This window comes from Vespula vulgaris, chromosome 1 (genome assembly GCF_905475345.1).
Source record: "Vespula vulgaris chromosome 1, iyVesVulg1.1, whole genome shotgun sequence".
Classification (NCBI taxonomy): Eukaryota; Metazoa; Arthropoda; class Insecta; order Hymenoptera; family Vespidae; genus Vespula; species Vespula vulgaris.
The window spans coordinates 15,147,029-15,173,243 of record NC_066586.1 but is presented as its reverse complement, the minus strand read 5'-3'; the positions used below and the strand labels follow the sequence as shown (position 1 = coordinate 15,173,243).

At 30.0% G+C, this 26,215-nt stretch overlaps 6 protein-coding genes across 14 annotated transcripts; 2 read left to right on the top strand and 4 right to left on the bottom strand.

The window, feature by feature from the left end:
* Positions 1-2,714: 2,714 nt before the first annotated feature.
* On the top strand, positions 2,715-13,090 carry LOC127064624 (facilitated trehalose transporter Tret1-like). 3 transcript variants are annotated; one of them, XM_050995956.1, is made up of 3 exons: positions 2,715-3,033; positions 11,294-11,607; positions 11,698-13,090. In XM_050995956.1, the coding sequence occupies exons 1-3, from the start codon at positions 2,966-2,968 to the stop codon at positions 12,984-12,986; spliced, it is 1,671 nt and encodes a 556-aa protein (XP_050851913.1). In that variant the 5' UTR covers positions 2,715-2,965; the 3' UTR covers positions 12,987-13,090. The 3 variants fall into 3 exon arrangements, with proteins under 3 accessions (XP_050851913.1, XP_050851921.1, XP_050851929.1); XM_050995964.1 differs by lacking the exon at positions 2,715-3,033 and adding an exon at positions 5,725-6,418; XM_050995972.1 differs by lacking the exon at positions 2,715-3,033 and adding an exon at positions 10,419-10,799.
* A 1,357-nt stretch (positions 13,091-14,447) lies between these two features.
* Positions 14,448-15,830, bottom strand: LOC127064660 (uncharacterized). The gene is made up of 2 exons (XM_050996052.1): positions 15,561-15,830; positions 14,448-15,248 (listed from the first exon to the last, which is right to left on the bottom strand). The coding sequence occupies exons 1-2, from the start codon at positions 15,613-15,615 to the stop codon at positions 14,593-14,595; spliced, it is 711 nt and encodes a 236-aa protein (XP_050852009.1). The 5' UTR covers positions 15,616-15,830; the 3' UTR covers positions 14,448-14,592.
* A 168-nt stretch (positions 15,831-15,998) lies between these two features.
* LOC127064664 (proteasome subunit beta type-3) lies at positions 15,999-17,237 on the bottom strand. Its single transcript, XM_050996066.1, has 3 exons — positions 17,098-17,237; positions 16,248-16,813; positions 15,999-16,174 (listed from the first exon to the last, which is right to left on the bottom strand). Exons 1-3 carry the CDS (start codon positions 17,098-17,100, stop codon positions 16,126-16,128), a joined length of 618 nt encoding a protein of 205 aa, XP_050852023.1. The 5' UTR covers positions 17,101-17,237; the 3' UTR covers positions 15,999-16,125.
* A 539-nt stretch (positions 17,238-17,776) lies between these two features.
* On the top strand, positions 17,777-22,197 carry LOC127070327 (cullin-2). Of its 7 annotated transcripts, none has more exons than XM_051008163.1 (8): positions 17,777-18,127; positions 18,927-19,146; positions 19,240-19,738; positions 19,870-20,049; positions 20,144-20,362; positions 20,457-20,627; positions 20,721-21,656; positions 21,755-22,197. In XM_051008163.1, exons 2-8 carry the CDS (start codon positions 19,028-19,030, stop codon positions 21,884-21,886), a joined length of 2,256 nt encoding a protein of 751 aa, XP_050864120.1. In that variant the 5' UTR covers positions 17,777-18,127; positions 18,927-19,027; the 3' UTR covers positions 21,887-22,197. The 7 variants fall into 7 exon arrangements, with proteins under 7 accessions (XP_050864120.1, XP_050864093.1, XP_050864111.1 ...); XM_051008136.1 differs by having other exon boundaries at positions 17,777-18,214; XM_051008154.1 differs by having other exon boundaries at positions 17,777-18,249.
* A 40-nt stretch (positions 22,198-22,237) lies between these two features.
* On the bottom strand, positions 22,238-24,167 carry LOC127070372 (homeobox protein ARX-like). The gene is made up of 3 exons (XM_051008231.1): positions 23,951-24,167; positions 23,182-23,387; positions 22,238-23,009 (listed from the first exon to the last, which is right to left on the bottom strand). Exons 1-3 carry the CDS (start codon positions 24,162-24,164, stop codon positions 22,683-22,685), a joined length of 747 nt encoding a protein of 248 aa, XP_050864188.1. The 5' UTR covers positions 24,165-24,167; the 3' UTR covers positions 22,238-22,682.
* A 521-nt stretch (positions 24,168-24,688) lies between these two features.
* On the bottom strand, positions 24,689-26,093 carry LOC127070378 (retinal rod rhodopsin-sensitive cGMP 3',5'-cyclic phosphodiesterase subunit delta). Its single transcript, XM_051008244.1, has 4 exons — positions 25,926-26,093; positions 25,698-25,760; positions 25,340-25,597; positions 24,689-25,265 (listed from the first exon to the last, which is right to left on the bottom strand). The coding sequence occupies exons 1-4, from the start codon at positions 25,964-25,966 to the stop codon at positions 25,184-25,186; spliced, it is 444 nt and encodes a 147-aa protein (XP_050864201.1). The 5' UTR covers positions 25,967-26,093; the 3' UTR covers positions 24,689-25,183.
* Between the last annotated feature and the right edge of the window lie 122 nt (positions 26,094-26,215).

Genomic DNA, 26,215 nt, shown 5'->3' with positions numbered 1-26,215 from the left:
TCTGAATATTTATTTTACAACTTTTCGATATCTTCTAGTAACGTCTACCGATAAATTTATTTTCATTTCATTTACTTTCCATCTAATCTTATCTAACTTGATTGTCAAAAGGCCTTAACACAAATCTCGAACTGCAGAGCTTCTATATCATATCATTCTTATTGGTAAGAGAGACAGATTTAATGTAATCGACCTTCTTAGAGATTTTTAAAGAAAATAAACATAAGGTATAAGACCTATCTCTTCCTCTCTCTCGCCACCCTCTCATTTTCTTTCTTTCTGTTAAAAGATATTCTAGATTAGATAAATCCAACGATGAAATCAATTGAATCGAATGATTTCTTTTCATTTTGAAATCGAACACAACACATGCCTATAGAATTATCATTTATTGTATCAATATTTGAAGAAACATTCAAAAACGAGTGGCAAACAAATTGGATTTTAGTGATCGACCATATCTATTTTAACATTTTCGAACTATTGCCCGGTCCAGAAAACAACATATGTCATCAAGCACGTGACATAATCCAAACCAGTCACGAGCAACATTTTGATAGTCCTTATCGAATCTCGTGACTATACATGAATACTGTCCATCGGCTACTCATATAAGAAATAAGACTCCAAAGATCTAATAATCTGTTCTTATAATTCATTTTTTTCTATTAATTAAAATATTTCAATTATATTGTTAGAAGATTTACACTTAAATTTGATAATCTCTGAAACAGTATCGAATGTACTTATATTCATTGTTACAAATACATCCTAAAAGAATCAAGACTTCATTATATAGATAATTCAAGTTTCTTATCCATTGTTTCATTATCTGTATCATTAAAATAACGATGTAAGACCGATCTGTTCGTGATAGCTGTGTATGAAGAAATCTATACACTAAATAAGATGATCCGAGTCAGTCAGCTTGGCGACTAGTTATTACGATACTTCTCATTCTGTTAAGAAATTATCGGATTTACACAATTTTCCTACTACTCAACGTATTTTAATCATTATCAATTTTTACATTAGAATGTTCATAGCATGAATTAAAAAATAGAAATTCCAGTTATAAAAACGATGACATCATTAATGAAAAATAGTTTTATATATACATATATATATATATATATACGTGTGAGCGTGGGTGTATTTGAGAATAATAGATGTAAGTGTGAAAATATTATTACACGAGAAGAGACACTTAGGCTCCTGGCTAGTCAGAACATGAATCAGCGTAGAGAGAGAAAGAGATAAAAAGATAGAGAGAGAGAGAAAGAGAGAGAGAGAGAGAGAGAGAGAGAAATAGCTCAACTTAATTTATCATCGCAGCACGCGACTTTTGTAAGCTTAACAAGTTACTCGATTAAATTCATCGTCATCGTTGGTCCACGTTGCTATCGTTTTCAATCAACCAAACAAACCGATACATGCTTTTTCCTTCGTGTTTCTCGAATCTTTTTCTTTTAAGATCAAAAATAATTCTCATACATTTATCAACATTAAACCAAACGAAATGTGAACTTACGATAAATAGAAAGAAAAAGGAAAAAAATTATATCATTTAAAACGACCATCTTTTTTTTCAACAATTAAACCAACGATCGTATAACTAGTGTTGATATGAAAAGAAAAGAAAAAAATAAAAGAAGTGGAATTTTTTCAAACATAAATCCATCAATTAAAAAACGTTCAACGTAATTACATAATGACATGTGTTTCAACCGTTTGGTTAATGAATTGATGCGAATCATTTATACATTTAACATCTATGTATACATAAGAATGATCGAAACGATCCCAAGTAAATTCATATGTATTTATGTAAATTTGTTTTTTTTTCTTTTTTTTTTATTCTTTTTTCCTCCTTTTTTTTTGTTTTTTGTTTTATTCAAAGAAATTTCCTGAAATCACTGCTTCATCTTTGATTTCAAGGATAAATGAATTTTACATCTATATAAATCAATGGATCGTCAAAAATATTTCCTTTTATGACAATAAACTCTTTCGTTCGATTAAAATCTTGTGAAATAATCGATAACGATAACATAATATACATCGAATCATATTATAAACTTCAAAATCGATTGCGCATTAAAGATTCAATAGCCAAGATTATATTATTGGTTACTATCTGAAATAACTGAAACTTATTATTAGTAATTATGAAAAATATTTGGATCATCGACATGTTATAAATTTGTGTTTCGTATACATAGCTTAATCATAGATAAATTATAGATAAATCAATATAATATATTTATACTTTTTCTCATTCCTTTCAGTACATCAACGTTAACTGCATAAAAGAAATGATCGAGAAGAACAAGAGAGGATAGTTAAATAAAAAGAACAAAGAGAAGAGAGAGAGAGAGAGAGAGAAATGGAGAGGATAATGAGCTGAATAAACAAAGACTTGTCATCCATAGTACATTTCGAATAACGTGTAAATAATCAAACAAGGTTATCATAATAAGGACTTTTAATACGAAACGGTCTTCGGGATCTTATTAACAGTAAACTTTAGTATAGCGTTCGGTATACTTGTTTACGATTTTCGAGAAATTTTCGATCGTATGATATCATTTCTTTATATAAAATATAATGAAAAATCACGAATTATAAATAACAATATAATTGATATCGATAGAATGATTGATAAGCAATCGAACAAGCTAGTCAGTATAAAATAGTTTTATTACGTCCTTACGTTCAAACGAAAACGTTCAGTTGCAACGAACACACATATACACATATAATGCGTATGTGTTTGACAAAGAAGAAGAAAGCGAAAATATAAGGGAAATTAAAGAAAACAAAAGAGCACGTAATATACGAGTACGTAAGAAGCACATGACTGCGAGACTGATAGGAGAAAACTCGTGACGGCGGGCCCGATAAACTACCGAGCGCAATTTAATCGGCAATAACTGGACACAAACGTGTTCAGTCCTTCGCCGACATGTCCAGGAAGAGGAATTACGAGACTTTCGTAAGCAAGGAAAACGAACAGGCGAATCCTCACGAATCGTAAGTAAATTAAAAAATTTTCTAACTAATCCAATAACAGTGTAAATACGATAAAATAGAAGCGTTAGATAAAACATTTCAAAACAGGTGTCTTTTTTATCGAAAAAGATTTTAGATATATATAGGATGTTACGTTTTCGTTATGATTAGTATATATAATTGACATTTAGAAAAGTGTTACACTTTATTATTTATTTGTAAGACATTTTTTAAATTATGTCGAACATTTAAAATATTTTACATTGGGTAATATACATATATATATATATGTGTGTGTGTATGTGTGTGTAGATAAGTATATCATTACAATTAGTAAATTTAGTTGACAGGTAAAAATATTATATTACTTTATTTTAAATTATTTTAAATGTAGATTATATATCATTTGTAAGACCACTTTTAAGATCATCTCGAATGTTCGAGATATTTAAAATGTGACACCCTATGTATGTATATAAAAAATAGTTAACATTTTTACAATAATTGAACGTAATTACGAATTACGTTTTACGTAGGAACGTATCACTTTGTTGTATATTTGTTCTTCTTAAGAGAAATAAACGAGAGTAATTAATTCGTCAATACAGAGTATACGATCGTAAAAACTGATTGAGTTGTTTGCATAAATTCATGAACATATTCAAGAAAGGGAGAAAAAAAAAGAGAGATTCTCTGCTGTATAAATGGTGATGAATTCGTCATTTACGAGTTCGATGATAAAGAGAGAAGAACGCTTCTCCTCACTGATTAGATCTACTTCCGTTTGTTTTTTTCATTACATACGTCAAAGGAAAATGTTTATGTGTATGTTGATGTGTATTTTATATCTATAATAGGCTATCTTTTTTCTTCTCATATTTATATTTAATAATTAATAAAAATATATATATATATATTTTTTTTTTTTTTTGATAAAATTCGTCGTTAAAAAATAATATTAATAATATTAATAAATGCAAAGAAGTGAGAAAGAAAAAAATGTTCTGTTTTTGTTTCTTTGATAATCAAATTTCTTATATTTATCCTTACTTATATAGTAATTTATGCTTAACCTTGCTAAACCTTTTCTCTTCGAAAAAGATAAGAATTTCTCTCCCGGTCTCTCTCTCCTCTCTCTTTCTCTCTCTCTCTCTCTCTCTCTCTCTCTCTCTCTCTCTCTCCTCTCATTTTTTAATTTTATTTCGCAAATTCGCAAAAACTTTTGCTTTGTAAGTGATAATAATAATAATAATAATAAATAAAAAATTCTAATATAAGAGAAGACAGCACGGAAAACAGTTATGACGATATTTCTTTTCCTCGTCACTCCTCAATGTGATAAGCGAGAACGCTATTATTTTTTATCGATAAGACTCCATTCGTAAATCTTTTATCGATTCTAAGATACAAATTAAATGAAACACGAACTTGCCTCTATAATGTGTATTATTCCAATTCGATGAATATATCCGAAAAATTTAAGATCGAATTATCATCAAACAATATTTATATATAGGTATACTTTTTTAATCGATAATAGTGTAATAATTGCAACAGTAATTACGATTAAACATGTATATAATTATAATCAAATTTTCTGTAATTATAAAAGAGCTTACGATAATTTAGTGCATAAAAAAATTCGTCTCTCTCGTAAATATTTTTTGTTAAATTCATATATATAATATATATATATACACACGAGATATCTAGAAATGTATATACATATACATACGTGTAAGTATCTCGTTACATATCGTTACGTCGATTCTACGTTGGACAACGTAGAATTCCTCCCACGTTACACACGCGTTTACAGCCTAATTCTATACTCGCTTAACAAAGTATATAACGTGTTACTCCCCCGAGTGATAATTTTCATCATTAGACTTTATCATCTAGAGTGATAGCACTGCGTCTGCGAATCACTCGTGACTTTTACGATCTCGCTTTATTTTCAATTATTTTTTACCCATTTCTCTTCGATAGCAATGTGTTCAAAACAAAAAAGAAGTTTTACTGTGGGAAAAAAGAGGTTTTTCATTTACAACAGTTAACATCGTGTCTTTGCCTTTGTTAGAAATAAAATTTACAATGCATTTTTTGTTTTACAGACAAGCATATGAAAACGAAATTTTATTTCATTCCAAAAAAAAAAATTATGAAATTTTGTGCCGTTAGTAATTTACATAGATGAATAAAAGATCAAAGGTTATACCAACATCTGACACGTTTAGAATATTCTAGATAATCTTTATTTATGCAGTATTACATAATGTATAATAATACATATTAATTTTTGGAATATATATAATATAATTTATAGAATATATTACAAATATTATAAAGATAAAAAGTATATTAACTATCAATAGTAAAACAAAGAAACAATGAAATCACAAAGATCTCAGTAACTTTGATAACGTACGTCATCAAGTTTACGTGGCCAAATTTCTTTCTTTTTCTCTTCAATCACGAGAGAAGAACGTGTTCGAGTACACGTTCGATACCTCGCGTATCCACAATCATCCCCATAATCGTAATGTCAGTACGAACATTGTCGAGACTCCGAAAAGTTAAGTTCGAACTAGCGACCTGCTGTGCGCGCGCAACTCGAGGAAAGAGAGAGAGAGAGGGGGATAGGCGAGGGAGAAGGAGAGAGAAAGAGAGAGAGAGAGAGAGGAAGATCGACGTATAAATACTTTGTCGCTCGGTTCTGTGAGTGCATTCGCTCCGCGCGACTACTCCCGCAAACGTTAAGAGAAAGTTTTCACATCTTCACTGTGTATTATTTTTCTTTTATTTCTTAAATTTTTTACAAGATAAATCGATAGATACGTAGAAATACTTCATCGAGATCGATAAATTTTTGTTGAGACGAAGAAGAAGAGGAAGAAGAAGGAGATAAAGATAAAGAAGATATAGCTGATCGAACGCAAATGAATAGCTCATGGCGAAGAACTCTCGAAGGTTTTTACCATATCGGTCGTACGATCGGTTTAAGCGAGACATTTTAAAAGAAAAAAAGAACGCAAGTACGTGAATACGTTTTGAAGAATAAAAAGGTAGAAATTGTATAAATTTTGTTTATTGTCAAAAAAGATAAAAGAAGAGAGGCAAGAAAACGCAGAGTCTCCTCGAAGTGTGATAAATATACGTATATATATATACATATATAAGATGTTCTTTTAATATTGTGATCATCGAACTGTGATATATTCGCGACTATACTTATATTTTCTCTATATATATATATCCGGTGATAATTTGTACATATATAAATATACATATACTTGTTCGACTCTTTGTCTCTTCAACGAGGAAAATACGTGACAAGTGATCGTCAACGAAGGGGAAAAGTAAAAGATAAAAGAAGGAGCAGAAGAAATATCGACGTCATGGCTGAGTGAGTGGATAATCTTTTCCTTCCATTTTTATTTCATTACTTCGTCCTCTTTTTCTTACTGTATATCTCTTAAATTTGAAAATATCTCTTTTAATTTGCACGTGGTATTGGCTATATTCAAAATTGAATTCATAGATATGACTAACAAGTGCGAAATTTGAAACATAAAGAATTATATTGTTATTTATTATTTGTTATATATGTATATACCCTTATAAATACGTATGTATAGACACAATAGTTCTAATTCTTGTTCTTTCTAAAGAACAAAACTATCTATCGAAGATATAAATTTTATTTGAGATTTTATTAATTTAAAATTAGATCGAGTTAGAACAATATTTTCGAATCCCAAACGAGAAAAACAAATCCATTCACGATCTATAAATGTTCTGATACGTACTCCGAACACGACTTTGAAATATCACATTTGTCATCGTTAAAATAAAAACATCAACAACCAAAGCATCTGGCATCGTTCAATCTAAGCCTTGCGTAACATTATTTTTATCAAGAATACATATCACGAAAGGTAAAAAATCTCTCTATCGATTGATTGATCGATCTCGACGAAGATCCAAAACAGAAAAGTTTCGAAGCAACGTGCGATGCAATGTGCTCGCACGAACGCGTTGATTTTATGCCAAGGTTACGTTTCGTTTACGTTTACGATTGTTTATCGTTTTCGCTCTTGATTAGTAGTCGGGTTATTAATATACCACATTACGGAGAATTCCGAAACTTCACGAAGAACGCCGAGATCTCGCACGATTTTCTGCCTCGATTATAACGAGACAAGAAGTGAAAGAGAATAAAAGTGTTGATAATTGATAAGGGATGTTAACTCTTACTCTCTTTCTCTATTTCTATTTGATATCTATTTAGCGTATAATATACGGCGTAAATGATGCAATTCATCTATTAATATGCATCGCCTAAAAGTATTGCTGAAGAATAAATAAGCTGACAGCCAAGTTTGATCGTCTACTCGAACTTTACCGAGTAACACTTCTTTGAATAATGTCTTTTAAAAATTAAATTTCTCAATCGACGTAAGAAATCATTATTGATTTTGAAACAAAAAAAATATCATACTTTATAATTATTGAACATTTGATTTATTTTATATATTACATATATATATATACATATATCTTCTTTTTCTATTTATATATCTCTATATTATACATATATTTGTTATATATATAAAATATATTATATATTTATATATATATAAAAGCTTCTATATTTTTCTGTTTGAACAATTGGAAAATCAAATACAACCTTGATAGTAACGCCAAGAAATACTTAGTGTTTATATTTTTCGTATAAACTGGCATAGAGATTTCTCTGTTATTAATATTTCATAGGATATCCTTCAAAATAGAAACTGTTATCATTAGTAATAAAAACAAATTGTAATTCACGGAAGAAAAAAGAAAAATTTAATTTATAATTATTTAATTTATAAAACGTAGATACGATTCTAACGCGAAAATAAATGAAAATAGTAGTCGAGCAAATATGGAAAAACGTAACAACGATTAGACTAATTGAACGACGAAGACAAAGTCCGCGAAAAACGACTTGGAGCAAGTTTAAAAATAATTCTCTATGTACTGTATTAGTATTCTCAGGTCTTTTGCTTCGTTATTCGTACATGAATCGTGTTAACCTTTGTGAATGCGAAAGAAGACACGTTGCGATTTTTCCAAGACATTCCGTTTATCCATGTAAAAATCGTAACAGAAGGACATTATAACGATACGTATGAATATATATATCTATGTACATACATATGCATTAACGCATAAATACATGTATATATACACACATACACGCAATTCATTTGAAAACACAACTTTGGTGATTATTGCTTTACGAACAAAATTATCATTATTATTTTGAATTTACGATCGATAAAAAAGAGAAAATATTCAATAGATAACATTTATCATCATGTACATTTGAATTTCAATAATTATTTTTACATTTTTCGAAGTGAATCATTAAACGTTATGTATTACTACTACTACTACTATTAATAATAATAATAATAATAATAATAATAATAATAATAATAATAATAATATAAAAGTGATAGTCGGTTTGATATAGATATATAAACAAATATGTCGCTTTTAATGAGTTCTTCGATCTCGAGATTGATCTTGTAATATATATTCGAAGTTCGTAGTGGAGACGTTACTTTTATCGACTAACAAAGATATTCTTGTTTCGCGAGATAGTAAGAATAATTTGAATTGAAGGGATTGAAAGAGTGATATAGAAAGAGAAACAACTAATCCATCTTTTGACTTCGTAAAAACATATTCATTTCTATAATAGTATGATCACTTCGAAACATAATTTTTTCAGAAAAGAAAAGAAAAAAAGACATTTTTTTGTTTAAATTCAAAGTACAGAAGAAAAGATAAAACCACACAAAGGAAACATTGTTTAACGTATTGCGAGACAAGTATGAATCATAAAAAAATAAAAAGAGAATCTAAAATGATAAAAATATTTTTTCAGAAATATATCAAAGTATTCATTAATAAATATTGATCTGTTTACAATATAGAATTTCTATAGCTTCCTTTGAATTTCTATTTTTAATATATATATATATATACACACACACACATATGTATATGTATATAATATTACATGTTATATACAAATTTATAATATATTATATATACCTACATATGTATTGAGCAATCTCGTATGAAAACAACTACGCCTTTCATCGTCCATCCATTTTCCACGTGATTGCAAATGTTACTTTCAACGTGTTGCGAAAGTTCTTTCCAATCATGTAAAACGAATGATTACGATGACAGATATACGATATTCGTTTCACGTTGTACATCAACACGTAGGTATGTATAAATTTTTATGAAATAGTTTAATAGCAAAGATCATCAATTTATATTCGAATCTGAAAATGAAAGAAAAATAATAAGTTATTATTGACGATTAAGACAATCGGATCATTGATCGATAATTGGTTTTATAATAAAATGATAAATATAAAATGTGAATTTCGTTAATATCTAATTGTTTGACAATTTTTTATAGAATACATTCGAGATCCTTTGTAAAGATCATTAAGATACTGATAATGCATTTCATTTATTACACTTTTTCTAATAAATAAATAAATAAATAAAATAAAGGAGAAATGTATTAAATAGATCAAATAATATCGAAAAATGAATAATCAAACAAATAAGCATTTTCTTATTTTTAAATCGATTAATTTTCGTAAAAAATCAATATAAAAAAAAAGAAAAGAAAAAATTGAATAGATACAATTAATATTGAAAAATAATATACATAAACATGCAGCAAACAAACACATATCCATATATTTTTTAGAAATCGATTAATATTAATTAATAAATTAATTAAAGATAGAAAAAGCGATAGATAAAAAGCGAATAGATAAAATAATATATACGGATGACCAGCTCTATTCACACACCCACAAACAAACATACAAACAAAAAGACACACACATTTTCTCATTTGTAATCAATTAATTTCCTCTGGAACTTTCTCGACTAGCAAGAATCTCTACCTTTCACACGACTATCTCTAATGAAATGAAACGAGTAAAAAATTCAATCTACTTTTGCGATATTCATTATTTACTTTTCTTTAACGGATCATAACGGATTATGTCTGATGAAAAATATGAAAGAAGAATGTTCTAAAATAAACGAATTGTCATTTGTCGACACCGTTAATTTTAGTTAAGCTGCATTCACACTGATTAAATTGTGTGATGTAAAAAGGCATCGGTGTGTATGTATCTATGTATATTCGTACATATATATATATATAGAAAAAAGTCAAGTTTTATTAAATACATTTTTTTTTCTTAAAAATAAATTCATTAATTACTCAAATTGCATTGTATAAAAATAAAAGCATTAATGTATACGTATGCATCTATACTCATATATATATAAACAGGTCAATTTTTATTGAAGAAAATACTATTTTCTTTTTTTATTTCATATATTCTAATAAACTGATTGTCAATAAATATTTAACGAAAGATCAGCAGATGACTATGTTAAATCGAGAACTATTCTGCTAGTCAAACAATACAAAAGGAAAGTCATTGGAAATAATGGACTAGACATTGTTAACAGCTGATCGACAGATGATTGATTTTATGTAAACACCGTGACAATACATTTCCGAGATTTATTGTTCTTTGTTTTTAAGTAGAAAGCAAAAATTGATGGCATACATAGGAGAAACTCGAATTCAGGTCAAATTTATTTTAGTGATCACGAAACGAGCCAAACTTCGAAGCTAGGTTCGAATATTCCCTCTGACAATGTGATTTCAACGACATGCATATGTACGTGTACCTATATACAATATATATATATATATATATATATATATATATATATATATATATTTGGTCATATACATATGTCAAACAGAAAACAGAATTTATTTGTCAGATAAAATAAAATTTGTCTATATAAAAAAAAAATAAATATTAAATTGTACAACACATAGTGATATTTATATACATACGTAAATATAAATGCTAGCACAATATAAAATATTCGTAGTTCTTTTTGCACTTCGAGATGTGTTTCACTTTAAGAAAAATGTATTTATAAGTCCAAAAAGATGCAAATTTTTCAATTTGTTCTCGTATATAGATATATATATAAATCTTTATCAACAAGAAATTCAACTATTTGTTGTCTATTTGTTGATAAAAATATCGTATAACTGTTTCTCATTCCTTTAACTTTTATTTTAATTTAACAAAAAAAATAAATAAAGAACTTAAGAAATTTATATTAATCTGATTATGTTTGTAATTGATATTTTCAGAAAAACGTCAGATTTAAACAATGTAGAGAAGACGTCATTGGTAGACTCAGCATTACTACCAAAAATACAAACACCCATATTGGATGATGGGAAAATTAATTTAACGGCAAATGATAAGCATAATGATCCAGAAAATGCGAGATCTATTAACAAAGGTAGTGCTGTAAGACAGGTTTTAGCGGCATTAGTAGCTCAACTAGGAACCATCAACACCGGAATGACCTTTGGCTTCTCGGCTATAGCACTTCCTCAACTTCAAGAAGCTAATAGTACAATTCCAATTGTTCAGGGATCGTCGGAAGAATCTTGGATAGGTATAAGATCAAAAATTATTTAAAAGAATAAACAAGCAAACACAATGCTGAAATTGAATTAAAATTAAAATAATTATTTTCCACTTTTAGCTAGCATGTCATCCATCGGTACTCCAATTGGTTGCTTATTATCAGGATATATGATGGATATGTTCGGAAGAAAACGATCCTTGATTATCACAGAAATTCCAGCATTACTCGGTTGGATATTAATTGCAGCTGCAACCAACATTCACATGATCTATGCTGGAAGATTTTTTGTTGGGCTTGGATCTGGTATGGTGGGTGCACCAGCTCGAGTCTATGCCAGCGAAGTGACTCAACCGCATCTTAGAGGAATGTTAACAGCAATGTCGAGTGTTGGTGTCAGTACGGGTGTTTTAATAGAATACGCTCTAGGAAGTCTCCTCTCATGGAATCTTTGCGCAGCTATCAGTGGAATTCTTCCACTTGCTGCTTTATTACTAATGTTCATTTTTCCCGAAACTCCGTCTTATCTAATTTCTCGAAATAGACCGGATAAAGCGAGAAAAGCTTTGCAACAATTTCGTGATAATAACTACAACATAGATCAAGAAATGGAAGTGTTGGAAGAATTCTCCAATAAGAATAATCTCAAACGATTAACTGGATTACGTGAAATTGTTTGCGCACTTCTTAAACCTAATGCTCTTAAGCCATATACTTTACTCTTTATATATTTCTTGATTTACCAATTTTCTGGTACGAACGTGATAACATTTTACGCGGTTGAAATTTTTAACGATTCCGGAACAACGATAAATAAGTATTTGGCAGCGGTCATTTTGGGAATAGTAAGATTAGCTTCTACAATAGTTGCTTGCATTGCGTGTAGACGTTGCGGTAGAAGATCGCTTACTATGGTGTCGTCTGTGGGTTGCGGTTTGTCTATGATTGGATTAGGTGGCTATATGTGGTTAAAGGAATATTGGGAAATAAATCACTTACCATTCGTGGCTACATGGATACCAGTTTTCTGTATATTTTCGTATACGGTCACATGTACCCTTGGATTTTTAGTCATTCCTTGGATAATGATCGGAGAAGTATATCCCGTACAAGTCCGAGGTATTATAGGTGGCTTAACGACAATGACCGCGCATTCTTTTATCTTTATAGTTGTAAAAACGTATCCTTTCTTTGATAAAGCGCTCACGAGTCATGGTACTTTTATTTTTTATGGTTGTATTTCATTATTCGGTACAATATACTTTTACATATGTCTCCCCGAAACCAAAGGTAAAACTCTTCAAGAAATAGAAGATTACTTCTCTGGAAGGAGCAATAGTTTGTATACTGGAAAAATACGTAACAACCCACAAGTATTAGAAATTAAAAAGGGCCAGGTTTTGCCTTGATGGAGTTGATAAATTTCATTTTCTAAGAATAATGTTTATGTGTAAAGGTCCTGCAATTGTTATGTCATATGGTACCAATGACTAAACTTTTACATTTTTGTTTCTTTTTTGTTTTGTTTTTTCTTGTTTTCTTTTTTTTAACGAATTCAGATGATACTACTACAAATAGAAGTTGACTTATTACTTAGTATCAAGGTGCCTTATATTTCAACTGTGATCCATTTTTTTATTCCCACCAATCTTTCTAGAAACTTCTTAGAATAACTAACTCTGTCATTTACAGCTTTTTTAAAGAATAATTTAATTCATACATTTTATTTCTAATAAATTTCAATTTCATACAGATTTATTTGAAATCCTCATTTGATATTTGAATTGCCTTTTCAATGGCATCACATATGTTCATCTTATTCATTAATATTTTACACATGTATACATATATGTAATTTATTTTAGTTTTACTTTATTAATTCTCTAAATCATTATTTTACAGCACTTGTATATCTTATTCAAGTAAATATGACTATTTTATTATTTAACCTTTTGCAAAATTTTCATACACAAATTAAAATGATTTAACAAATATGATATATAAAAAAAAACCGTGTCCAATATTATTTATTATTAGAGACAATTCATATAACTTTGATAAAAAAATGAATAAAAAATAATGATTGCTTTTAAAAAATTAGAAGAGGCAATTGCAGCATCCAAAAGACTTAAACAAATCTAGCCACAATGATTCTTATGTATTTTAGATAGGATAATAAATTTTTTAAATTTTTATGTTATACATACTCATTGATAAGAACAGATGCAGATATACTTATTAAAATCAATATCACAAACTTTACCTGTATAGTTAAATACAAAATAATATTTTAATTATGCTATAAATATTTTTTAATATAATAAATGCAATATTTGAACAGTTTTGTAAATGCGTACAATAAAATTACTCAGGCATCATTAAAAAAAAAAAAAAAAAAAAAAAAAAAAAAACAATAATAATAATAATAATGCCTTTGAAAGTACATTTACCATTATTTCTAATAAACATATTCCTATGTACATTACCGGTATGTGTACAATTAAACAAAAGGTGCTATTTATTGTATATGATATAGTATTATTTTATATTATAGTGCTTGTATATAAATGACTAACGACCATGGAATGAAAATATTTCTTAAATAGTAAAAAAACTTGATATATGGATGTGTAGATCTTTTAAATCATAGCAGATTTGGAAAAATTTCTCTTTTTAGCTATGGTTGATTAGTTCTAAATATGAATAAGAAATTCTTTGATATTTATCATTTATTATAACGTTCAATTTGTCATCTTTGTACATAAAATAATATATTTAATTCTATTTTACATGTAGTTTGTACAAAATAGTCCTCAAGAAAGAACACAATGAGTGACTTATTTTTTTTTACAAAAGAAAAAATATAAAGATTTATCTATGAAATTTCTTGTGATACTTTATTTTATTTCCATATACATTTTCTATTTAAAGATAAAGGTAAGCATTGCTAGCATGAATTCAAATTTGAAAAACTAAGTTGTATAGGATTTTTTGTATCATAATACAATTTAATGTTTACAAAGTCAACTTAGGTATATTGTTTCTAGCTTCTTTTTTACGTTTTTTATCTTCTATAAATTTCTTTATCATTTCTTGAGGTAATACTTCACCTCTGTATGTTTTTGGTATATATTCTTTATCCAGTTCTTGAAGTCTTTCATTTACATATTTTACAGGATCAAAACTTTCTGCCTGTTTTATAAGTGTAACTTGCTCTGCCTGGAAAGCTTTTTCCTTCAATAATTCTCTTCTTTGTTTTATTTTTCTCCAATAAAATTTCATTTTCTTTCTAAGCTTCCTACGCTGATGTTTCTTCATTTTTTTTCGTCTGATGACTATCATACGTACAGCTTGCTTTTCAATAATATTCTCAATTGTAGGAAGTTCCATAGATTTATTTGGCACAGGTACTTCATGATGAATAGGTAAATATCTATTTGGATTTTCTATTTTAGATATTCCTGTAATAGGTGTATCAATGATACTTTTATATATGTCATTACTCATAGGTAATTCAAAATCAATATTTAATGTTCTTGGTGCAAATTTTATATTAAAATATAAATTAGTTTTACATATATCGCCATTATTGTTTCGATATAATGGGATAATATTTTTTTCCTTGTTTAAAATAGCTTCGTGTTTAAAATAACATCTTACAGGAAAAGTACCTAAAAATATAATAGTTAAAAATTACTTGCTATTTCGATTAGAAGCAAAAATCTAAGTTGTATAATTAAGGTTACATTATGTAAAATATTTAATGAATGATTATTACGAAAGTAAACAGTCCATAAAAAAAAAAACAAGTTTTATAATACCACGTAATTATTTTTATAGCTTATAAAGTATTACTATACACAAATTATACTATTAAATAATAATCTAGCCTTGTTGAGAATTAACTTTAAGGTTAGGTAATTTTACTTTATTAAATTTTTTCTTTTCAAATTTATAAAATTAATTATCAATTTCATACATACCACGTGGATTAATAGCTAGTCTTCGAAATGCAGTACATAACATATTGAGAGTCATTATATTTAATAAATCCTCTCATTTAATAACAAATTAGAGTTGGTGCGCGAAACATAGCACACCATCCGGCAACATTTGCCCAAGAATGACATGCGCCGTAAGAAATAAATATAAATTAGTAAATTGTTTATTTAAGTTAATGTAAATTGTAAAATTAAAGCGTAATGATATAAACGGAAATAATTCAAACGAATCATTAAAAAAAACTCATATTTTCATAAAATAAAATATTAAATTCATAAATAAAATATTTAAAAATTTCGAACGATCATAAAAAAAGATTGAATAGTGATAATTAAATAGAATCTCCATGTTATATATATTTATCTTTTCCTTTATTTAATTTTTTATATATTGATAAAAAATAAAAAAAATGAATGATATAGTATTTATTTCAGTAGCAGTTTATTGAAAATTATTTTTTGCCAATCACTTGCATAGCTTAACTGATAACAATAATTATAAGAATTCTGTGTTGATTTTGACATAAAATAATGATAGAAAAATATTTTAATCCATACGTGTCTTAACTGTTCTTGTTGTAACTTTATTTTTTTCACTGCAACAAAAATAGATATTATAAATTTCATTTAGCATTAACAAGGGTTAACAATATACTTTTAAATACTTACATGATATGGACAATAGCACCCCAACCAGATATTGCATCTCTATCACATGCATTTACCAAAGCTTGACTAATAGTTTCGAAAAGGTCATCAGCTTCCAAATTTGGCTCATATAATGATTCACACATACCATATAATTGTTCTGTACATGTTCCACCAACTACAAAATCATCTGGTATATTCAAATCACCTATCAGATCCATGTTACAAATAAATGGTTCAAATGTAACAGGATCCAAACCAGCAACAACTGGTTCTATAAAGTACGGACCGAACCTTCTTTCATATAAAAGGTTTGATATCATTGCAGCAAAAGTTTTAGGATGAATTTTTCTATTTTCTTTTAATTCATATAAATTCAAACGAAAACGTAATCTCTCCATTACTGTTTGGCTATCGGTACTAAGACCTGGAAGTCCAACATATAAATGTGGTCCCATTTCGTATAATTTTTGAAAGTCACAAGTCACAGTTTGGGCTTGAATACCAAATCTACGATCTGCAGCTATTGCCACACAATTTTTTCCTTTCATAGCTATTATTGCTCCACCATTGTATGCGAGTATACTCTAACGACAAACACATTGATTTTGTTTATAAAATTATAAAACAGTATAAAGAATTTATTGTTAAATTATCTCTAAATAACCTTAAATACATTTTAAATGCATAAAACAAGATGTGCTTAGATCTCTAATAAAAAATTATTTTATATTATATTATCGAAAATATGCAATGTCATCTGTAAATTTGACAGTAATATACAAATTAAAAATTAATTTCTTTACTATCCTTTACTTATACATATAAGAATATAAAAATAAATCATTTTAATTAATGTATATATATTTACCATTTTTAATAATATAAATTAATATAGCGTATTTGGAAATCAACACAAATCTTTATGTACAACCAGAAATACACAAGAGAGATAGTGATGCATAAACAACGTCTTATATAGACGTGCTACCTTAAATCAAAGTATGAAAAGTGAAGTTCATTTGAAGTTGCAATTCAGATCAGTGGATAATGTTTAATATATCAACAGTATCTCATTTAAATTAAAGTATCAATTATATATATATATATATATATATATATTAGCAAATGTTAGTTTTAATTACATGTTACAATAATAGTAAAAATGTATCTTTATTGACATAGTGTGACGTACATCATACAACTACATCCCTTCTATCTAAAAAGATCAGAGTTGTATAAAGTCCGCCATATTTAATTTATTTCGCGCGCAAATTTCGATGTTTATCTCGATGATTTTTAATGAAGAAAAAAAAAGAAAAGAAAAATATCCATAAACAATTCTTTTGTACAATGTCACGACAAATTGTCTATTAAAAGTCAAAAGTACATAACGACATGAACAAAACAACAAGTTAGAAGGATAAAAATATAGGAAAGTGAAAAATGGCGTGCGATCGAGGAACTACGTTTGCTACATAGAGTTTTTAGATAGCGCCAGTCATGACGGTAGGGTAGCCCATCTATTTTCTCCCCCCTTCTACTATTCTTCCAAAGATAGCCAGAAAGTCGAAAGTTGAGAAAAAAAAGTATGGCTGTACGATGTTATTAAGAGATTCGTCAGAGAGTGGTAGAGAATATTTTGCGTACGTTTAGTCGCGTTAATGGTGTAGTAAAAAAGAAATTTCCGTTAACGTTCATTTCATCAAGATTTAAGCAATAGTGAAAAGGAGATAAGTGTATAAAGGAGAAGAAATAATAAACCAAGGACGAGAATCCGTGTTCTCGATATATAGAAGAAAAATAAATATGCGTTCGATCATCGCAGAATATTGCAAGTGTCATGCATTTTGCAACGGGGAATGACTCGCGATACGCCAAAAATAAGCGGTCCAGAACAGGTCCGTCGCTGTGATGGCTGAAATCGATCAGAGATCATTGAGTTAATCGAAAGGATTCGCGCTCTTTGTCCCCCCTTTGACTTTTTGGTTAGTGGCCTCGATCCCGCGAACATCTGGATTGTGTAAAGTAGAGTCAGCTGTAACTCGCAATATATATACGTGTGCGTGTGTGCGTGCGTGCGTGTGTGCCTGTGTGTGTGTATGCACCTTCATTAAAGATTCCAATTTCTCATCATTTAATCACATTTCTTTTAACGAAAAAAAAAACTAAAATTTGGTGCGAAGTCATCATTCGTGTACGTGAAAAACGATGATCGAATTTGAGAATTACATTTCGATACTACAGTTCCTAAAGTGTTTCGAGTAACGTTCGATTTATTCCGTAGTTATATATTTTTTGTTTTCTTTTTTATCATCATGCTCTCTTAAATCAATGTTAATAAGAAATAACTCCAAGGATCATAGATCTAAATAAGTATCTTTAATTGGATTAAAGACAAGAATTAGAGCGACCATGAAATTCCTTATATTTATATGTACACGGTGTATTTCACTTTTATATATTATTTTTAAACACCAACGCATTATACACAAAACATGCAGACAAAGCCTTCTATGCTCGGACTGTTAACTATATATTGCAGATTATTCTTGGAGTATATTTTAAGAACTTGGCTTTAAGAATCTATAAACAAAGAACATTGACATTTAGGCATTAAATTTTATTTCATTTTCTTTAAAAACTGAGCAATGCAAGGACCATCATAAATTAATAACTTACAATCTTTTCATATTTCAGGATTGTGATATTAGGAATTATACCTTAAAGTTTATATAGGTAGTTACTGATTTATTAATATTCAAATCGGGGAATTTGTTGGCCGTGGATCAAGGAAAAGGATGTCACTAAAACCTAAGAGAGTAGATTTTACTAGAACCTGGGACGTTTTGCAAGAAACTGTTAAAGGAGTAATAACATTAGCCAATGTCCCTCGTGCTACGTGGAATGACAGATTCAGGTATATTGACAATTTAAATAAAGATTTATCCTTGCAAACAGAAAGAAAAATGTTTTGGTATAAATGAACTTGATTAAACAATTCTTGTTGCAGCGATGTGTATTCCTTGTGTGTTGCATATCCAGAACCATTGGCAGATAGATTATACAATGAAACAAAAAGGTTTTTGGATAATCATGTTTCTCAATTATTAACAAAAGTTCGTGCTCAAGGTGAAACTGGTTTGCTTCAGGCTTACCATCGTGCCTGGACAGAATATTCACAAGGCATAAACTATCTACATTGTCTGTATTTGTATCTAAATCAACAACACATTAAAAAGCAGAAACTATCCGAAGCAGAACTTATCTATGGCACTTCTTCGGCTATGTCCGCTGATTGTCAAGAGCAGATGGAAATCGGTGAATTGGGCTTAGATATTTGGAAAAAAAGAATGATAGCGCCGCTTAGAAAATCTCTTGTCTCTCTTCTCCTAGAAAGCATTAATGCGGACAGGATAGGTGAGGCACCACCTGCTACAACCGATGTGATTTGTGGAGTGATACAGAGTTTTGTGCGGGTAGAAGAATATAAAGTGAAAGGACAATTAGATGTAAGAATAATTTCTATAAGAACATATTTATATCATAATATAAAACTATATTTTTATCACAAAATAATTAAAACTTGATATACTGATGAATTAAAACTAATATACATACATTAACATCTGCTATTAATTAGATGTATCAAGAAATATTTGAAAAACCATTTTTGGAGACTACCGGTGAATTTTATGCGAGAGAAGCGTCTGAGTTGTTACAACAATCTGACGTTACTCGTTACATGGAAAGAGTTACTTGGCGACTTAATTTAGAAGAACTCCGCACGTACAAGTTTCTTCACGTTAGTTCAATGCCTAAAGTACGTTTCTTTTTTTGTTTAATGAATGACAAGAACAAGTGTATAAGTTCGAAACGAAAGAACGATAGAAGTGATCAAATAATAATTTCTATAGGTAAGTCAGTGCTGTGAAGAAAAAATGGTAGCTGCGCATCTTTCTTGGTTACACGCGGAAGCAGAAGCAATGATACAAAACGAACGCAGATGGGATTTATCTTTACTCTATGCTTTATTAAGGCCATTACCATCTGGATTAGCTCCGCTTGTACAGAAATTTACTCAACACATCACGCAGCAAGGATTACAAGCGATCGGACCATTACAAGGTGAAAATGTAAGATTAACAACATGTTAAATACAAATCGACTTATTGATTTTAAAGACATTAAAAATCGACAAGATTCAACGAAAAATTTGCATTATTTTAGGTATACACTCAATTTGTAGAAAGCATGCTGGACGTGCATACAAAATATTCTGAATTAATTGGAGATGTGTTCAAAGGAGATCAAGCTTTTATAAGTGCTCTCGATAAAGCGTGTTCAGCTGTCGTCAATCATAGACCAGTTCCGCGTCAACCAGCTCGAGCACCCGAACTCGTACGTAATAATAATTTTATTGCTTCATTCGAAGAAAATACGATCTTTAAACCAAACTGTTTGATAAAGTTAACGGATACTATTTTCATGTAGCTTGCCAAATACTGTGACTCACTTCTAAAAAAATCTACTAAAGTTGCATCGGAGGGCGAAATAGAGGAAAAATTGGGACGATCCATAACTGTGTTCAAGTACGTCGATGACAAAGACGTTTTCCAAAAGTTTTACGCTCGTATGTTGGCTAGGAGATTGATACATCAACAATCTCAATCAATGGATGCGGAAGAGGCCATGATCGATCGTTTAAAACAAGCCTGTGGATATGAATTTACGAATAAATTGCATCGTATGTTTACCGACATGTCCGTATCGGCAGATCTAAATGCGAAATTTACAGCCAGCCTCAGAGAAAGAGACGCGGACAATCAATTAGGCATCGGATTCGTGGTATATGTATTACAAGCTGGAGCGTGGCCCTTAGGTTTGCCACCTTCGCCTGGTCCTTTTCACGTTCCGCAACAATTAGAAAAATCTGTACAGGCCTTTGAATCTTTTTATCATGCGCAATTTAGTGGTCGAAAATTGACCTGGTTGCATCACTTGTGCCAAGGAGAATTAAAATTTAATTACTTGAAAAAGCCATATTTGGTGACGGTGCAAACGTATCAGATGGCTTTATTACTTCTTTTTGAACAGTGCGATGCTATACAGTGCAAAGAAGCAGCGGCATCGTTACATCTATCGCACGATCAATTAGTGAAGCATGCTGTGAGCCTCGTTGATTGTAAAATTCTGAAGAAATCGACGGAGGGCGAATTGGAGGAAGACACGATTCTTACGCTTAACTTTGATTATCACAATAAAAGAACGAAGTTCCGTGTTACGGCAGCTTTACAACGTGATGCGCCCCATGATGCTGAGGCGACACACCGTAGCGTCGACGATGATAGAAAATTGTACCTGCAAGCAGCTATAGTTCGTATAATGAAAAGTCGAAAACTTTTGAGACATAATCAACTTTTACAAGAGGTAAGATTCGTTCGAAGAAATTTGTTCTCTTTTCTGAATTTCTTTATAATTCGGATCAATACTATTCGAACATTTATAAATGTAAAAATTTATTGCAGGTACTTGGTCAGTCTAAAGTTACTTTTGCACCCTCCATCGGCATGATCAAAAAGTGCATTGAAGCGTTGATAGATAAGCAGTACATCGAACGTACTCCAAATAGTGCCGATGAGTACTCCTATGTTGCGTAACCTTATCGCAAAAGGCATCACTAATTTATTTCCTCGGGATGTTCCCTTTTTCGTTCAGTTTATCATTGTGACACCAATATATATGGATTTCAATTCTAAAGCAATTTTCTTTCTTCGATTATACGTTTCTTCTCAACATAGAATCTCGAACAGAAAAGATCCATACGCTTTATGATAAATCTTAATGTCATTTCGAAGATTAAAGGGAGCATCTTGAATCGCTTATGTGCTCCTAAATCGAGCGATTAATATCTTAGTCGATTCCTTGACTTGTAATATATGCACATCGAATAAAGAGGATGTTATTTTAAGCCGGAGTAAAGAATTACTTATGTTAAGAATTAGCAAATGTAGCGTCATATCGGTAACTTTATTAATTGTCGTTAACTTAATCTTATTGTTCTTTCCAAATTTATAATGGCTATTAACATACATCCTTTATTGCATTTTGATCATATCCAGGCTTATTAAGCGAGAAAAAGTTTTAAGTATAAGCCTTTTCTTACAAAATCTATATAACAATACTCAAAATACATTGCTTCTTTATCTATTATCTGGATATCTCGTCAGTCTCTAGTTACTTTTGAGATACATTCAAGGTACCTTTTTTGGTCCACTTAATTTCATCTTATCAATATATTGCACAAAATACAATACATTTTTTCTTGACTAATTGTATTGCCGCACTTATTCATATAAGATAATTTTAATTCTTTTAATCAAAGAACGTTATGTAGATTGATGTTTCGAAATTAGGAAACTACAAGATTTTATTTTTTGAGGGGATTTTGTATCATTAAGAACGCGATGTTTTTAATTGTAAAAGCTCAGGATCTAGTAATGGATTGTCATCTGTTTCTTGTTCCGGTGGCTTATTCATACCATTTACTACAAGAGGAGAAGCCGTGGCTGTGTTGCTATATGGTGAAAAACCAGCCCATTCCATTCCAAGGTAAATAGGTGGTGGGCTACCTAATGGTGGTTCAAGTAATAAATGATCAGATTGCTGTTGCTGTTGCACTTCTTGACAATCCGATGTGGGAAGATAAGATGTTAGGTGAGTTGCAACTTTACACTGCTTCTCCTGTTTTCGCCATTTGGCTCGTCTATTTTGAAACCATACCTAAAAAAAAAAAAAAGTATTTTCAAATACTTATATAAAAATATTGATATTGTCTTATATATGTATATAAAATATGCATAAGACAATATTGAGGTAATTGATTAATTTTACGTTTTTCCAGATAAGTGTTTAGTGCAATACGATATAACAAGATATTTAAAAGACGTACTACCTGAACTCTAGCCTCGGTTAATTTTATCCTCAGGGCAAGTTCCTCTCTGAAGAAAACATCAGGATAATGCGTTTTCTGAAACGCCCTTTCCAATTCTTCTAATTGAAAATTTGTAAAAGTGGTACGGTATCTTCGCTGCTTTCTTTTGCCAGTTCCTCCGGACGATTGTCTGTCTTCGTTCCCAGGACTTGGCGAAAAATCGTATGCTGTATACACAAATGTAACAAATCTAATTCACTAACTTTTGTGTTAAACATTCAAGATACACGACAAAAATCAGAAACATATTTCAAAGAGTGAATATCATATTCCTTCGATTTGATGTAAATTTACGATTCGATAACTTCGAGGATATCGAGACACAGTCTTTTACGGTAAAGTTTTGTACACTCAAGATTTCAAATTGAATACACTTTTGATAATGTATAAACGTATCCTATATTTTTGAATATATGAAATTATTCATAGTCACGCAAGCTCGTATATAATGTCGTTAACATTTAGGAAACACTCGGAAAGAGATGAACCACGCTCCCGTCGCAGTCGTCGGTACATCATGTTTAATCTCGTTGCATTCATCATTGAGTAAAACGGTTCATAACAGTTAAACTGATTATCACTAATTCTATTTAAAAAAAGGGCTGCCTATCCGCTTAATGCATTTAGCAATAATTTAATTGAGTCTCTCTCTACCCCAACTTGCAGGCCGACATGTAGAGAGAGAGAAGCAGTTAATTAAATCAGATCCGGGGTAGCAGGGTGCACTTACTGAATTTTGTAGGAAAGCAAACCGAGGAAGATTGTGTGCTCATCAGACCGGCCAGAGCAGTTGACTGTAGATCTCCTCCAGAATTGATCTCGTCGTTAGCTCCTCCGGAGGCGACGATCGCACCGGTAGATACCAAAGGGTCACGCGGTGCACCAACCAAAAATAATTGTCTACTGCCCTCATTACCGCTTTCGTCTTCTTCTTTCAAATCCATTTTTTGTAAAAAGAATATTCGCTTTGTTTGCCCTTCTTTAAATTTATACTTTTCTTTCACTTGATTCTTTATTTTTTTTAAAGGCCAACAGAGTAACAGCCTGGCACAAGATACGCAAATGGTAATCGAATCACTACGTGGTTGAGAACTTCGTTTGGATAGGCAAGCAGCTCTGCAACTCTGCCGTTTCTTTCCTCTCTTTTCCTCCTTTTTTTCTTACACCTGTACGTGGTAGAAAGAGAAAGAGAGAGAGAGAGAGAGAGAGTAGGGGACGCGGAGTATATTCAACGTGAACTCCCTCAAGAGGGGTAGTGAAGCCCCAAAAATGTATTGCTTGTACACCACGAATCAATAGTACGGGTGTACAGTACAAAAAAGTATATCTGATTTCTATATCGCTCGTTGGGCTTTACTTATAAGACTATAATTCATCGCAGTTGAAGTAATGACGCTTCTTCATATTACAGAAATATTTGCGAAAATACGTATAGTACGTACGATACTTTCGCAATCCCCTTCACATCTTTTTTTTTTTTTTTTTTTTTTTTTTTTTAATTTAATGGTCTTGATCTTAAAATGGTTAATGTATATACGAAAAAGTTTTCATTTTTGTTACTTACGACATTTATTTTTTTGCTGTAGTGTATTCCAATATATACAAAATTTGTAGTATAATTATACCTGAAGAGCAAAATTTCTGTGTGTGGGTGCCTTAAGTATATACTAGAATTATAATAGAATATCATAAACTATTACAATTATATTTATGTAGCAAAACATTTTGAAGAAAATACGTCTTGATACATATAAAATATAAAATTGTGCACATAGCATTGCAGAATTTTAAAATAGTGAATAAATTTTGCATAATACATATCTATCACTATGAGAGTGCATAATAAATTCTAAAGATATTATTGTAGATAATAAGAACCCTGTGTCACATTACACAAATGTGATAAAAATTTTTAATATAATGATTGGTCCCAGATCCCAATATGGACCAAATATCAAGCATTTTATACGTAAAACAGCCGTACGCGACTAGTTGACACTAATAAGTCGTCATCAAAAAACTTTGTTTCTATCACCACATTGCCACTGTTTGTAAAAAAAAATCAGTACTAATTAAATATGTATCATTTTTTTTTTTTTTAAATATAGAACTAACTTACTTCAATACATTAGCTGGCATCATTTGACTTTCCGGAGCTGCTTGAATCAAGCTCTGCCACGTATTTGTACTATTTGGAATAACAAATCCGAATTCGAAAAACCATTCCTCCAAGCAACGACCTTTGAATAGTACTTTTTGTTCCAATCTAAACCTTTCCATTGGTTCTGCAGAACTGAAATTAATTTCTCTAGATACTGCACGACATTTCAGAATCTTTTTTGGTACTCGTGCTTCATGTTCAACGTCAGGAATAGATCTACAATTAAATGATACAATAAATTTAACGATTCTCTTTTTTGATACAAGAGCACTCAATTGTACACTTATTTATAGGTTATAAGAACTCAGATGCTCACAAATCTTCATTGCCTTGCCACAAAATTTTCCCACTATCAGCATCTCTTAAATTCATCCAATTACTATAATTAATTCAGTAATTAAGAAAAATAACACCATAAAAAGAGAAATATTATGTTACGAAAACTCCGTTTTGACAGTTGATCTTAACCTATGTATGTATCTTCGTAAAGTATGCCGAATGTATAAGATCATATCGTAAATTTGATCTTTAATAAAAAGGATACACTTGAAAACCTTTGAGTATGTCTTCACCTCGAGATGGCATATTTAAATAGATATGATTATAAAATAATTATAGTATATATACAGATACAAGATACAAAACGTTCAAACATCCATCATACTTGAAAATTGTAAACAACACTTAACTATAAAAATCAAACACGGACAAGAGAACAACTACTTCTTTTAAATCAGTTGGTACAACAGATTACTTTTGTATCCACTTAGAAATATTTAGTTTCTTATATCATTAGATAATTTATCGATCTATGTTTAATAGATATTAGCTGTA